The 15,305-nt window shown below is 46.0% G+C and overlaps 1 protein-coding gene across 5 annotated transcripts in view; it reads left to right on the forward strand.

The window, feature by feature from the left end:
• LOC138763163 (voltage-dependent calcium channel subunit alpha-2/delta-2-like) overlaps nt 1-14,817 on the forward strand; it is a 604,584-nt gene extending 589,767 nt beyond the window's left edge. For 4 of the 5 annotated variants that reach the window (XM_069936885.1, XM_069936886.1, XM_069936887.1 and 1 more), the window contains 3 exons: nt 164-273; nt 3,544-3,626; nt 13,289-14,817. In XM_069936885.1, the coding sequence (XP_069792986.1) occupies nt 164-273; nt 3,544-3,626; nt 13,289-13,417 (322 nt within the window). In that variant the 3' untranslated portion in view covers nt 13,418-14,817. Of the gene's footprint in view, nt 1-163; nt 274-3,543; nt 3,627-3,721; nt 3,813-13,288 lie in introns of all 5 variants that reach the window. The other variant, XM_069936888.1, reaches the window with a different exon arrangement.
• Nucleotides 14,818-15,305: the final 488 nt, after the last annotated feature.

The raw sequence follows: 15,305 nt of genomic DNA on the forward strand, positions 1-15,305 counted from the left end.
ACACATGGATGTAAGAAAAAGAAAGGGTTATGTATGTGAGGGAGGGAAGAGTTAGATTGTTTAATTGCATGACATGGGTTTCGAAGGCCAGCATCAGCTTGTACCATGTTGTAAATAAATAAATCAAATTAAATTATAAAAAATTTCTGTGTCTCGTTTCCAGGTTTTATCATGCACAGAGACTGGCCAATACCAACTTGCTGTTTGTGGTGGCAGAGAAGCTGACCTGTAGCCAGTGCGACAAAACCAAACTAATCCAGGCCGAAGTAAGATGTATCCTGTCGGAATTTGACACAGATTGCAAGGCGAGGCAGCTAGTGATAGGACTATCCTGACGTTAGATGATTCACAGACCATCTTTAAATTCTGTCACCTGAAGGCACCAGTAAGCCAGATATGACCCATTCACTCTGAGAGTGCATGGTTTTCTCCAGCAGGCCTGATTTCTTTCCATGACCTGAAGACATAGAAGGTAGAATTACAGCACAGTACATGCCCTTCAACCCGCAATGTTGTGCCAACCCATGGAAACGTACTTCACAACAATATAAGGGTAAAACACTATAAAGTCTGCAGACACCATGTTTGAAGGAAAAACACACTAGAGAAACTCAACAGGTCAAATTTTGGGTAGGAGGTAGAATCGAGCAGTGCGGGGATGGGAAACAATGAGGTTGGAGGCCATGGGAGAAGGATGACCAGAGATGATGAAAATACTAGAGAGAGTGACGTTCTTTGATGGCGTCCTGTTGAAAGGGTAAGTAAGAGGAGGTGTCTATTTCTGGGTAGGTGGTAGATCTGGGCAGAGCAGGGATCTTTATCTTTGCTATATAAACTGCACTGTTTAACTTGCTAACTTTCTCCAGCACTGTCTTTTTACCACAACAATCTAACTCTTCCCTCCCTTACGTTCATAATCCTCTATTTTTCTTACATCCATGTACCTATCTGAGTCTTTTGAATGTCCCTATTGTACCAGCCTCCACCATTACTCCCAGCATGCATTCCAGGCATCCACTCCGCTAAACTTTCCTCCACTCCTTTAAACAGACGTCCTCTAGTATTTGCTATTGTCGACCCAGGAAAAAGATGCTGGTTGTCCACCCTACCTAGGCCCCTCTATTAAGTCACCTCCTTCGCCGCTCCAAAGAGAAAAGCCCTAGCTCCATCAACCTTGCTTCATTTGACATGTTCTCAATTTTGGTGGATTAATTTAGCTACTGTAAATTACTTTCCAATAAGATTTCAGAGAGTACAGCAGAGAAGCAGGCCTTTCAGCCCACCACATCCATGCTGACCCCTTTGCCTTTCTACACTCATCTCATTTGGCCACATTATCATTCCTTTACCTGTCCAAACTCCATGTAGATAAAGACTATCAATCTTCTTCATAACCTCTTCAAAAACCTCAGATCGAATTGGTGAGACAGGATTTCCCCTCAGCAAGTCTTGCTATCCCTGATCAACCCTAGCAACTCCTCTAATTCCCAGCCTCTGATGTGAGGCTCACTGATCTGCAGTTACTGGGATCCCTGCTGCCATTTAGGAGCATCAGAAAATGTCCAGTTTTCTGGTATGTTACCTATGGTTAACAACAATGCAGAAACTATCCATCACGGGCCCAGCAATCTTCTCCCTGGCATCATGAAATCCAGCCGTGGAGTTTTACCAACTTATGACACCACTGCATTTTTAAGACTGATATGCTGAGGAATATCAATGAACCTCTCCCTCAACATACTATCTTCCATGTACGATACACAAATGTGCTGGAGAAACTCAGCAGGTCACGCAGCTTCCATAAGGTCAAAGATGACCAACATTTTTGGCCTGGGCCCTTCGTCAGAAATAAAAGAAAAACAGGCAGGCACAAAACACCCTCCCAATTGTTTCCGCCTATGACCTCTTACCAGTTAATCTGTGCCCCTCCTCCCCTTGTCCCTTCCTCCCTCCTCTCCCCTTGCCCCACCTTTTTATTCAGGTGTCTGCTTGTTTCATAAGAGCCCGAAAAGTTAGTTACCCTATACTTCTGGATGTTGCATGGCCTGCTGAGTTTCTCCAGCACAGTGTGTACTGCAATCAGCCCCAGCTGGCTTTCTTGGCCTTTTCCTTGTCGAATACATGAATACAGACAAGAAGTTGCATGTGGAATCTTGTCTACGAAGCCTGGCTTCACATACACATTATCCCTCTGGTCCCTGAGAGTGCCAACTCTTTCCCTCGTTAACCTCTTGCTCCTGATGTTCTCATAGAATGTCTTGGAATTCTTATTTGCCAAGGATATTTCAGACCATTTTTATAGCTCCTTAATTTCTTTCTTAAATTCTCTCCTACATCCTCTATATTCAAGTTCAAGTTTGTTACCATCCAATTGTACAAGTAGAACCTGATGAAACAGCGTTCTCTGGTCCTCAGTGCAAAACATCCAGACACACAACCAGACATAGCACACATACACACAAACAGTGTGGGACAAATATACATACGTAAAAATAAATAGATTTTGTTTGGTGAATATTAGAGTCTCGGATAGTTAGTGTGAGCAGTTCCTTTGGACGTTCAGCGGTCTCACAGTTCCTGACAGGAGTAGTGGAAAGATGCTGAGTGCAGAATGGTAAGGGTCCTCAATGCTTTTCCTTAAAGGACTTGCTCAAATACAGTTGTCTGTATCTGTTCTGCACTTTTCTTTCTTAATCAAACTTCCCTAATCTTGTCATTTTTCCCTTCACTGGAACAAGGAGGCCCAGACCTTTGCTACCTATCTTTTGAAATACTCCCAGTTGCCAGATGTTGTTTTACCTGCAAGCATCTATTCCCAATTTGTTTTCACCAGATCCTCTCTTGAAATCTGCCTTCCTCCAAGATCATTTGAGGACCAATCACACCCCTCTCCATAAGTACCTTGGATTTAAAGAATTACGGTATCTGTTGAAAAAATTCCCTCACCCCCCCCCCCCCCACCACTTCCATCAACCCAATTTCATGTCTCAAAATAAAGTCAATTACTGCCCCGCCTCTGGTAGAACTCTCCAACAGCGTCTCAGAAACTCTCGTGGATGCACATAACTAATTTTGCTCTACTGAAGCCCCTTAAACAAAGACGTTGGCCTCCTGAGGCTATTCTGGCGATTCTAGAGTGAGGGGATCTAGTGAGACCCTGAAAAGCAATGGTGTCCTGGGATGAGAGGTTTTAGTGATCAGACATGAAGGTTCTAGTGACTAAGGGTAAAAGATTCTAATCAGAAGGAAACCAGTTTCCTGATATGAGAGGTTCAATGTGAGATTACTGCCATATACATATGTGCAATGTACAGATGCACCAAAATTCTTACTTGCTGCAACAAGGTTTAGAAGATTCACCAACTACAACAATAAACATTTAAATGACCACAGATGCATTTCTGTGATATTAGATCTGATGACTTGTTTACTAGAAGCAGCAGGAACGTTTTGTGGATTTGGAAAGTCCACTCCTAGGCTGATGCGCCTTGAGTCCTGTGCCATGAAGACATTTTTGTGCTTCCTTAACACTTTTCTTCTCAGCTGATGGACCAGATCAATGTGAAGAGGTGTTGAACCCTCGGTATCGGAAAGGCCCAGAAGACTGCTTCGATTACAATGCAGCAGTATGTGAATCTCCAGCTATGAGCTTGTAGTCTAAATGAATTTCAACAACTTCCTCAATTACTCTGGGCGTCAGTCATGTTTTTGCATGTTTCAGAGATGTGTGTGTCTGTGCGCTTCTGATGGAGGGTGGGAACTGGAAGAAGAGGAAATGTAATCAAATAATCACACCCAGACTGGCTAACAGGGTGAGTGGCAGTGGAGGTGGGGGTGTGGTGGTCAAGAAGCTGATCCCAGCAAATAATAGACCACTTTGAGTCTTTTTTCTTTCGGAAAGAAATATGAGTGGGAATCTGACAAATACTTGATAAAGGTTTTTGTGATATTGGGCGAATAGAACATGCGCAGAGCAAGCATGGTAGGTCAATTTTATAATTTAGGACAACAAAAAACATTAAGAAGGGAACTCTGGTTTCTAACTGGTTGGTAAGTATCTACAAGAGATTGCAAGAATGCACATTGGTAAAATAAAATGTACTTTAAGAAGGAAATACTGTACACCAAAGTGGTAGATAAACTTTTATGTATTTACTACAGTCACAGCATCTGCAGACTTTCTTGTTTCACTTATTTTAAGAAGGAACTAGATATCTTCTTGTCAACAAATGTTATCAGGAATGGACAGAGGGTGAAATGTTGAGAGTGAGGATGTAATATTATACTGGCATTGTTTGAGGCAAAGCTTTGAGAGGTGAGCAAATAGCAAATGCTAGCAAGCTCTCTGATTATCATGAAGACATCTATCAAGGCAACACAGGCCTCCAACCATTATGCTCCTCAAGGAAAAAAAGTTCTCACCCGGTTCTCTTTGGGATGGATCTAACCTCTCAATGTTCGTAATTCTTTCCTGCAGCTTTTCCCATACATCTAAATCCTTTATATCATTGTGTGGAGATCAGACCTGATACTCAATATGCTCTAACATAAATGTCCATGCTTTTCACTTCTGCCCATGTGGAAGCTTGTATGCTTTTTAAAAATATGCTTATTAATCTATGTCACTGTATTTAAAAATTCCTGCTTGCAGCCTAGATCTATCTGTATTTTGACCTCATGAAGGCACTTTTCCCAAGAAACTTCTTTGCTCTTTCCACCATTCATCTATATTGGATCATTTATTAATTACACATTCATTCAGTAATATTTCCTGAATTTTTCTGCAGTTCTCTGTATTAACTATAGCCACAATGAGGTACTTTCTGCGTGCTTTGAAATTGAAATTCCAAAGGGAGTCATTGATGTTGACCTTTTTGCTCATTTACACTAATCCCATTTGCTCATTATGGCTGCAGGCTTACAACAAAGAACATTCCGGCACAGTACAGGCCCTTCAGTCCACAATGTGTGCTGGCCTATGTAAACCTACTCCACAACAATCTAACCTTTCCCTACCTCACACCCATAACCACCTTTACATCCATGTGCAAATCCTAAGAGTCTTTTAATGTCCCCATTCTTCCAAACTCCACCACCACCCATGGCAATGCATTCCAGGCACCCACTTACATTAAAAAAAAGGCTGTCCACCCTTTCTAAGATCCTTGTAATCTTATACACTTCAATGTCTTGTCCATTGTTGATGTAAATAGTGAAGAACATCAAGGCCACCAGCCATCTTGTGGGCCTCTCTTCCTCCCCTTTGCAGCTTGATTACTCTCTATCTTCTATTTTGAGCCAAATTAACTATTTATTATGCTTGAATGTTCAGACAGGGCATCAATGATTATTCAAAATCCACGTCAAATGGATGATCCTGTCTGTTTATTCTGTAATTTGGTTAAAGAATTCAGTCAAGTTGATCTTGTAGGTTTTTTTTCACTCTTTGATTTAAAGTTCTTTATATTTTTATTCCATCTAATAAAAACGATTTTGTAATAATTCCGACCAGTAATAACTGGTCAATAATTCCTTGCATTTGTTCCAGTCCCCTCATGATATAACTTTCTGGGTTTGTTCCTGATTAATTTAGCAATCTTCACCATTTTTCCAGTTGTTAACCCTCGAATCATCTTTTAGATGTAAGTAACTGCTGCAAATACACAGGTTAGGTAACTGTTTGCAATTTCTGCTGGAACTGTGCAGCCCATGCAGCCACACATCTGGTCCCAAACTCCTGTACTTTCCAATGTCCCAGCAACCTCCCTCTAGCCCTTATCCAGTATCTGAACCTGCATGGAGTTGTACAAGAAAGTCTGCAGATGCTGGGGTAGAGTGCAATACACACACGTGCTGGAAAAGCTCAGCAGGTCACGCTGTATCTATTTGGTAGTAAAGGGTGACCAATGTTTCGGACCTGGGCCCTTCATCAAGATATGAGCAAAATCTGGCAGGCATGCGAAATAAAAGGGAGGTGGAGGGGGAAGGAGAGGAGAGGTGGGAGGAAAGGGAATGGAGAGGAGCACAGGCTAACAGATCTGTACTGCTTAAAAACCACCTGGTACAAGGTGGCGGTGGAGACCAGTATCTTGGAAGGACGCATGGTTGTGGAAGAACTTTATATTCTAACTGGGTATTCTTCAACCAGACAACATTAACTTTTCCAATTTCCATCAACTCTCTGCCCTTTGTCTCTCTCTTTCCCTATGACTCCTTTCCTCTGGCACCCCATCCACTTCCTTCCTGCTCTTCCCTATTGTAGTGCATGTCGAAAGAATCAAAGACTTGTTGATCCGAACCAAGGCTTTTATTAACAAAAGACTGGAGTGTATCACGTGTAGGTTGACCAGTCCAGAATGATCTAGGTCTGGCTAGGAGCAACCCTTTAAGACATGCCAGTAGGCAAGGCTACGCTCTCAGCTAATCACAGCCATCCTATACTACAATATACACATATATACATCAGTGATAGAATCCGTACTATCACATTCACCCCTTCTTTGAGAACTGACCCCGGGGTGAATGAAGGGCTGTAAAAAAAAAAGTGGGGGGGAGAGAGAAAGACTGGTGGGAGGTTAGGGGTTGTATCGGTCAGGGGGCCTGATCGTCTGCCACGACCGCCGTGGTGCTGTGATTGGGATGGCTGGAGTCGTGTCGCTGGTGGGATTGTTGGGTGTGTACACTGCCTCGCTCAATTCCCCAACGGCGTTGTCGACAGGCTGGCTCGAGTTGTTGCCACTGTCACTGGTGGGGTGGTGCTGATCCCTCTGTTCAAGCACGTGACCTAGGGGAGAAGGATTTGGAGGAGGTTGGGTGGGGGGAAATTCCAGGTCTGATCTGGCATGGGCTAGGTCCCTTACCGAGCCCGTGTCCTCCCGCCTGTCTGGGTACTTAATGTATACATAATGCGGGTTCGCATGGAATAGCGTCACCCAGTCAACCAGAGGGTCGTTCTTTGAGTACCGGACATGGCGTCGCAGGAGGACAGGTCCAGGAACCATGAGCCACGTCAACGTGGTTGTTCCTGATTTGGATTTCCTCAGAAAAGAGAACATCCTTTCATAGGGAGAGGCATTCATCGCGGAAAGGATGCGGATGGAATATAGGGCGCTAGTGAGTATGTCCTGCCTGCGAGCGGTGGGGTGGCCTTTGGACTGGAGGGAAAGCATGACTGCTTTCCAGACAGAGGCATTCTCTCTTTCGACCTGCCCATTACCGCATGGGTTATAGCTGGTGGTCCTGCTCGATGCAATACAACGCTCCAGAAGGTACTGCCACAGCTCAGCGCTCATAAACAGCGCTGGTCACTGTGGATGTAACTGGGATACCCGAAGATGATGAAGATGCTGTGCAAGGCCTCTATAACCGAGGAAGTGGTCCTGTCCATGCAGGGCACAGCGAACGGGATGTGAAACTACTCATCGATCACCGTATGAATGTAGGTGTTAAGGTTGTTCGACGGTAGCGGCCCCTTGAAGTCCATGCTTAGACGTTCAAATGGCCGGGTGGCTTTGATGACATGGGTGTTCTCCGGACAGAAGAAGTGGGGCTTGCACTCAGCGCACACCAGGCAGGCTCGGGTCATGGAGTGAATCTCCTCAACCGTATAGGGCAGGTTGCGGGCCTTAACAAAGTGCGCGAACCTAGTGACCCCTGGATGACAGAGCTCCTTGTGGAGTCTCTGCAGCCTGTCCAGTTGTATGTTGGCGCAAGTCTCCCTGGAGAGCGTGTCTGGCAGATCATTGAGCTTACCAGGCTGGTACAGTATGTCGTAATTGAAGGTGGAGAGTTCGATATTTCACCTAGCGATTTTGTCGTTCTTGATCTTACCTCGCTAGGTGCTGCTAAACAAGACCACATGTTGGTCGGTCAGCAGTGTAAAGCGCCTACCAGCGAGGTAGTGCCTCCAACAACGTACCGCTTCGACTATGGCCTGGGCCTTCTACTCAACAGAGGAGTGTTGGCTCTCTGAGCCCTAGAGGGTCCTGGAGAAGAAGGCTACTGGCCGGCCTGGTTCAAAGTGGCCACCAGTGCAAAATCAGATTCATCGCTCTCTATTGGAATGGAATGGACTCGTCGATGGCGTGCAGCGTTGCAGTGGCGATATCCGATTTGATGCAGTCGAAGGCCACTCTGGCTTCAGTTGACAGGGGGAAGGAGGTGGTCTTGATAAGTGGCCGTGCCTTGTCGGCGTAGTGTGGAACCCATTGGGCATAGTACGAAAAGAAGCCCAGACAGCGTCTGAGTGCCTTTTGGGTGTGGGGTGGCAGGTCCATGAGAGGATGCATGTGGTCAGGGCATTACCTCCCGTTCTCCACCATGCCACCTAGAATTGTGAGCCGAGTGGTCTTGAAGACACAATTGTCAAAATTGTAGGTTAAGTTCAGCTGAATTGCTGTCTGAAAAAAATTTCTTGAGGTTGGCATCATGATCCTGCATGTCATGGCCGCAGATGGTGATGTTGTCCAGATATGGGAAAGTAGCTGTTAGCCCATTCTGGTCTACCATCTGGTCCATTTCCTGCTGGAAAACTGCGACACCATCTGTGACTCCAAAGGGTACTCTGAGGAATTGGTACAGGCGCCTGTTCGCTTTGAAAGCCATGAAAGGTCTGTCTTCTTGACGGATTGATAGGCCGAATGTAGGTCAATGGTGGAGAACACACGGTGTTGGGCGATCTGATTCACCACATCCGTGATTCGTGGGAGGAGTACGCATCCAGAAGCATGAAGTGGTTGACTGTCTGGCTGTAGTCAACCACCATTTGCAGCTTCTCCCCATTTTTAACAACCACCACCTGGGCCCTCCAGGGACTTGAGCTGGGTTCGATAATGCCCTGGTCCAGCAGTCTGTGCACCTCGCTTGTGATGAATTTCCTGTTTTCATAACTATACTGCCAGCTTTTGGTGGCCACTGGTTTCCAGCCAGGGGTGAGGTTTGCGAAGAGTACTAGAGGAGTGACCCGGAGGGTGGAGAGGCTACAAGTGGAGCACCAGGGCGCGGGGGCTGGTGGTGTGGGCTGTTGCTGGCAGGAGACCTCTGGGGTGGAGTGGTTACAGACCGAGAGTGGGGAGTGGGCCCCCCCCCCCCCCATAGAGCAGGGAAACAGTTTGGAACTGGCACTGAAAGTCCAATCCCAGCAATACGGGTGCGCACAGTTGAGGGAGGACTAACAGTTTAAAATCAGTAAATGTGATGCCCTGGACTTTCAGGGTCATCATGCAATACCCCTTTATCCCAGCTGAGTGTGATCTGGTCACCAACAAAATCTTTTGGTCAGTGGGGAGAATGACCAGTCCGCAACGTTGGGCCTGGACTAGATGGATAAAGCTCTCAGTTGATCCCCAAGTCAAATAAGCAAATAGTACAGTGTCCGTGTACTTTAATCAATTCCATCGCTTTTATGAGGGGATGGGGGCAGACCTGGTCCAGGGTCACTGATGCAGTGACCTGTGCTGGGGACTGTGGAGTCTTGCGTGATGACATCACGCACCTTCAGGCCTGAAGTGCACGACGTGTGCGTGGTGATGTCACTGGAGCAGTCGGGCTGGAGCTGTCGGTGGCGAATGGCTGAGGTTGTTGCTTGCAACCGGCTGGGGCCATCAGGCTGCCAACAGTAAGTGCTGGGAGCTGCTGCTTCCAGTCATCAACGGTAGCGGCGATGGGTACCTGGTTGGCGGCGGTGGTAGTGGCGGCAGCAGGTACCTGGTTGGCAGCAGTAATCACTGAAGTCAGGGCCGGGGTCAGAGCTGGGGTGGTCATCACCGGAGTCGGAGTTGAGGCGACCGTCACTGAGGTTGGAGCTGAAGCTTGGGCGGCTGTCACTTGAGTCGGAGGTGGGGCGGCCGTTATCGGGGTTGGGGCCTGGGTGGCCATTGCTTCTTGTGGGTGGTCCAAGCAGGCCAACGTCATTGCAGCGAGGGTGAGGTGTCCCTTATGCGCACCCGCCTGCTCCGTGACTGCTGCTGCGAAATTGAGTCCTCGCTCTCATTGGACGAGAGCTCTGATAAAGAGAAGTTTGAATGAGGAGATGGTGGTTGGGCCTCACGCGAGGCACTGTGTTTGGCGCTGGCCATTTTGGAGCGACAGAATACAACAGAGTGGCTGTTTTTATGGCACTTCTGGCACCCGTCTTTCCTTGCAGGACACTGGGACCTGCTGTGCTTGTCCCTCCCACAGAAGAAGCACTTCAGGGTCGCATCAGGCAGGGTAGTGGCAGCAGCCAGGCCATCGGAAGGCCATGGGGTAGTAGGGTTAAGAGCAGGCATCCTACTCACTTCATAGCGTGGGGTCCAGCCCTGAGAGTAAGCATCCATTCTTAAGACCATAGCCTCCATCGTCTCTTCGATCCGGGTCGTGTCCTCTAGGTTTTCTCCCCCATGCTCTAGCAGGCACTGCCTCACCTCATTAGATCCCAAATGAGATCGTCGGTGATCTCAGCTGCAGTTCTGTCTGTGCAGGCACAGGCTCTGCCCAGTAACCTTAGTGCTTGGAAGTAAGCTCTACAGGACTCACTGGGCAGTTGCCTCCTGGTCGCTAGCTTGTACCGGGCATAGACCCTGTTCACAGGTCACTCATAGAGACCTTTCAGCACCTTCATGGCTGCTGTGTAGGTGGCTGTATCCTGGATGCTCTCATAGACCCTTGGGGACACCATAGACATCAATCTTTAGCAGTCGATGGCCGTCCTCTTCCATGGCAGGGTCAGAGAGCTGTAGGTAAGCCTCGAAGCACTTCACTCAGTGCTCAAAGTCATTCAGGGCAATAACTGACTGGGTTGATGTTGAGGCGTTCTGGTCGCAGAATACGCTCCATCCCTAGAAAACATTTTTGTTAATAAAATTGTAGTGCACATCGAAAGAATCAAAGACTTGTTGATCCGAACCAAGGCTTTTATTAACCAAAAGACTGGAGCGTATCACATGTAGGTGGACCAGTCCAGAATGATCTAGCTCTGGCTCAGAGCAACACTTTTAAGACCTGCCAGTAGGCGTGGCTACACTCTCAGCCAATCACAGCCATCCTATACTACAATATACACATATATACATCGGTGATAGAATCTGTACCATCACACCTATCACTTCGCAACATTTTTTCTCTTCTACTGTCCCTACCTGTGGCCACCTATGGCCTTTTACCTGTTAGCTTATGCTCCTCTGCCTCCTTCACCCTCTACCCACCTTTTTATTCAGGTGCTTGACTGTTTTTGCTTACAGCTGACAAATGGCCCAAGCCAGAAAAGTTGGTTACCATCGATCACTCAGGAGACTATTGTGGAGAAACCAATAGGCTTTAATTCACTTGAGAACATAGCATATCCTTACTGTACGGCTGCCCTGCCCTGAGTTGCAGCAGCCATCTTTATTCAAGAGCTTGTGGGGAAGGGCCACAGGTACAATTAGCCAATAGGCATGCTTGACCAGATAATTATACATTACAGTGGTTTACCACACTATTTACTTCTTGTGAGCACTGCATGACCTGCTGAGTTTCTCCAACACTTTTGTGTATTGCTTTTTGAATATGCATTACCAGGTAGGTAAGAATGGAACCAGGTGATGCTAGTCAGTGCAGCTGGATAAGGCAGGAGACTTGAATCCCTACCTACCTCAAACCTCTTCACCAGCCAGTTTAACCCTTAAACAACCTTCTGCAGTTGTGTCAGCATTCTCTGAAGGGGCCATCATAACAAACAGGGTAAGCTCCCAACAAACAACAATGCCCAATCCCATGCTATTGTTGCAACCTGCTTCCAACAACCTCTGTCCCAGTGGACCCTGCTGCTCCGAGGGAGGTGATGATAGATGCCTCTTTGAACTGTTCAGCCTGCTCATGATGACCTTCACAATGTTATTTTGAATGACTAGATTAACTCCATGTCCTATATGTTCCCCTCAGAATCCACTCCCCAAAACTGTGAAAGCAACATGATTCATAAGATAAGGTCACAGCTTTGTGCCTTCCTGATCCTTCAAGCATATTGAATTGTTTTGTTTTACTTCTCTTGTTTGTTTGGTCTTTTGCCCACAAGATCTTGCTGTACGTTTCTCACTGAGGCCTCCTTTATCCTTTATTACCAGTTTCTGCATTAACGACTCAAACTCATAATTTCAGTCTGTCTTGACTCTGTTTGCCTTCAGTTTCCAGCATTCCCTACCTGCCTGTGTTCCCTGTATACCAACCTCTGGGTAAATTCCACCACCACATGTCTGTCTGGTTAATAGAGCTTCCTACTCCAAAGGTGTCACTCAGCGAAAATCATTGCTGATCATGTCATTACTCGAAATCCCTCATGGTGGGCTGATTGAGAAGGTGCAAATGCATTGATATCTACTGGGAATTGATATACAGAATTAGCTGGCCCATAGAAGACAAGAGGGTGGTAGTGGATGGCTGTTATTCAGGTTGGTGGCCCATGACCAGTGGTTTTTCACAGAGATCAGTGCTGGACACCCCTTGTGGTGTGTGTGTGTGTGTGTGTGTGTGTGTGTGTGTGTATATATGTATGTATGTGCACACACACACACACACACACACACACACACACACACACACACACACACACACACACACACACACACACACACACACACACACACACACACACGGTATGTGTCTATATATATATATTATATGACCAGATGAAAAAGGAGGTGGGAGGGTTAGTAAGATTGGCGGAATTGTGGATGGTGTATAGGGTTATCAAAGAATACAACAGCATATCGACCCATTACAGATATGGGCAGAGAAATGGCACACAGGTAAAGATGGTGGCAAAGAAGGAGTAAGAAGGTCACGTTGCAGTTCTATATTAAACTTTGGTCAGGCTGCTCTTGGAATATCATGCGCAATTCTGGTTGCTCCATGACAGGAAGGATGTGGAAGTGATGGAACAGAAAAGGTTCACCAGGATGTTGCCTGATTTAGAGAGGATGACATAGAAGGAGAGGTTGGACAAACGGGTTGCTTTTTCTGGAGCATCAGAGGCTGAGGGGGGACCTGATAGAAGTTTATAATATCATGAGAGGCACTGAGAGGGTGGGTGGTCAGAACCTTTTCACCCATCAGAGAACTTACATTCAGGAGTTTAAAGTAGATGTGTATGGCAAGTTTTTTTTAACACTGAGAAGAGGTGGATGCCTGGAACAGATTGCCAGAGGCAGGTGTGGAAGCAGATATTTCATATTTGTGAGACAGTGTAAGGGGGTTGGGGGTCGGGGCTAGTTGAGTATGTAATCTGCTTGTAAACTATTGATCTTGCTAAGGGTGTTTACCATCTTTGCAGGAAAATACCTCGGACTGTGGTGGCGGAGCCATGTTGATCCCCTCGCCCTGCACCTTGCTGACTTTGCAGCTGTTTCTCCTGCCTTGGACTTCCAGCCTCAACCTCTCTCCCTTGGCCAGTGGCCTTTGATTTGGGACCTTCCTGTAACCAGATAATCAGCTGTGTGGTTTTCATGGCTGAGGACTTCCTTCCTCCGGAAGCCTGAATCTTCATCCCAGTTTCACATCTCCGTGTTGTCATGTGGTGGAGCTGCAAACTGTGTGTGTGTGTGTGGAGCTGGTCTATTGTGGTCGTTTGGGCAACCAATATTTTCCTGACAAGGCAACTTGTGAGGAAAGCAGGATTTCATGGATCTGCTGCGTGGAAGACCCTTTACATGAACAAGAAGAATTGGGAAATGCAAGAGTCACATTGTGTTGGCCTCACTGCTTTCTCGACTTTCTCTTTACTTTTTGTGGGAGATCTTGGCAGTTTCAGTGTTACTGGATATTGTTACATCCATTGGTATATTCTGCTTGTATCTGCTTTTGAGAGGTTGCATTTATTTATGCACTACTTAGTTTTGCCAAATGAGATGGCTTTTAAGAAAAGCTGAAGTCATGGGACAGTTCTCCAACGGAGGTGGACGTAGTTGGAATGTTATGACATCAGCAATCGGGAGCATGTTTTCCACGTCACCTTCCAGTTGCCAGAATCGTTTTTTATACCACAGCTTCCACTTTTTATTCAGGGAGACCGTTGTCCTCAGTCGTTAAATGTGTACCTCATAAGTTACTTTTAAACTCGTCTTAAATGTTCTTTCATCCGAGCACAGGAGCTTGCAGCCAGGCAGAGGTTCAGGTTCTCTAGCTGTTGTTCACATTCCAGCTGTTGCTTGCATTCTGACTGTAACTGTGGAACAGTGTACAGGCGCAGATTGCAGGCAACTGTAGAGAATTGCAAATTAAAGGGGTTCGGTGTGAAAAGTTTTTTTGCACAGTAAACTGAAGAAAAAGAGCAGAGGAGGTGACCTTCACTCGTAAATGAGGAGCTTTGTTCTAACCTCCCCTTTCTACCACGTGCTACTTATAGATAATTGAAAGTGACCTTGGTAATTGAGAGTGTGCAAAATATATGTTAGTTCTGACTGGTTGAGCGTGGTGTCAAGTCCCTTACAAGATGTTCCTTGAAGAAAGGATGTGTGTTATGTTATTTGTAAATTGAGTATCGCCTGCTGACAGGGCTCGCTATTTGTGCATCTGTTCCTTAAGGAAGGTCAACATTTTGAAAGAATAATGTCCAAGAAATTGTCGAATAAATGTCAGTAAGTGTATCATTTATTGGACATGTTTAAGTGCTGTGATATTGTTACACTATAGGCACTCTAGGTGGCTATAGTGAGTGAATTTCCAACACCTGTTAGATATCAAACCTCCCTATAAAAAACACACACACACTTTTGGGATTTCTAAATCTCTACCATCAGCAGAGGACATTACTCTTTAGGTATGTGGTTCACTCTCAAAATAAACTTCATATTCAAAAAACTATTTCAGATTGTGTTACTCTTGCTTTTCTGTTTTCATGTGAATAACTTTAATTTGCTCGGTGTGTAGTGTCTTCTTCGGGTCTCCTGCATAACCAAGTCATCACAAAGTGTCCTTGTTACACTGTTACTGAGGCTGCATTAAAAGACCTGCTCCCCATCTGAACAATTGTGGAGCATCCTTTCCCAGGGGTAACAAGGTAAACAGATATACAGTCAAGACGCAACACATCCATGGGATTTAAATGAACTGCATAAGGTTTCAGAGAAGAAAATTAGCTGGAGGTACAATGCTAAGAGCGACTCCCTGACTCTCTGGAGTTAGATAGGACTTGGGCCTCAAAAGTAGAATAATGGGGCAACTTTAGCATCTGTTTTTCAACACTAACAAGAGGGTATAGTTGACAAACATCCTTCCTTTCTGCCTGGCACCCTGTAATCCTGTCGGCGAATGAAGGGAAAATTGATGGAGGGATGCAAAATTATGAGTGG

Source organism: Narcine bancroftii, chromosome 5 (genome assembly GCF_036971445.1).
Source record: "Narcine bancroftii isolate sNarBan1 chromosome 5, sNarBan1.hap1, whole genome shotgun sequence".
NCBI lineage: Eukaryota > Metazoa > Chordata > Chondrichthyes > Torpediniformes > Narcinidae > Narcine > Narcine bancroftii.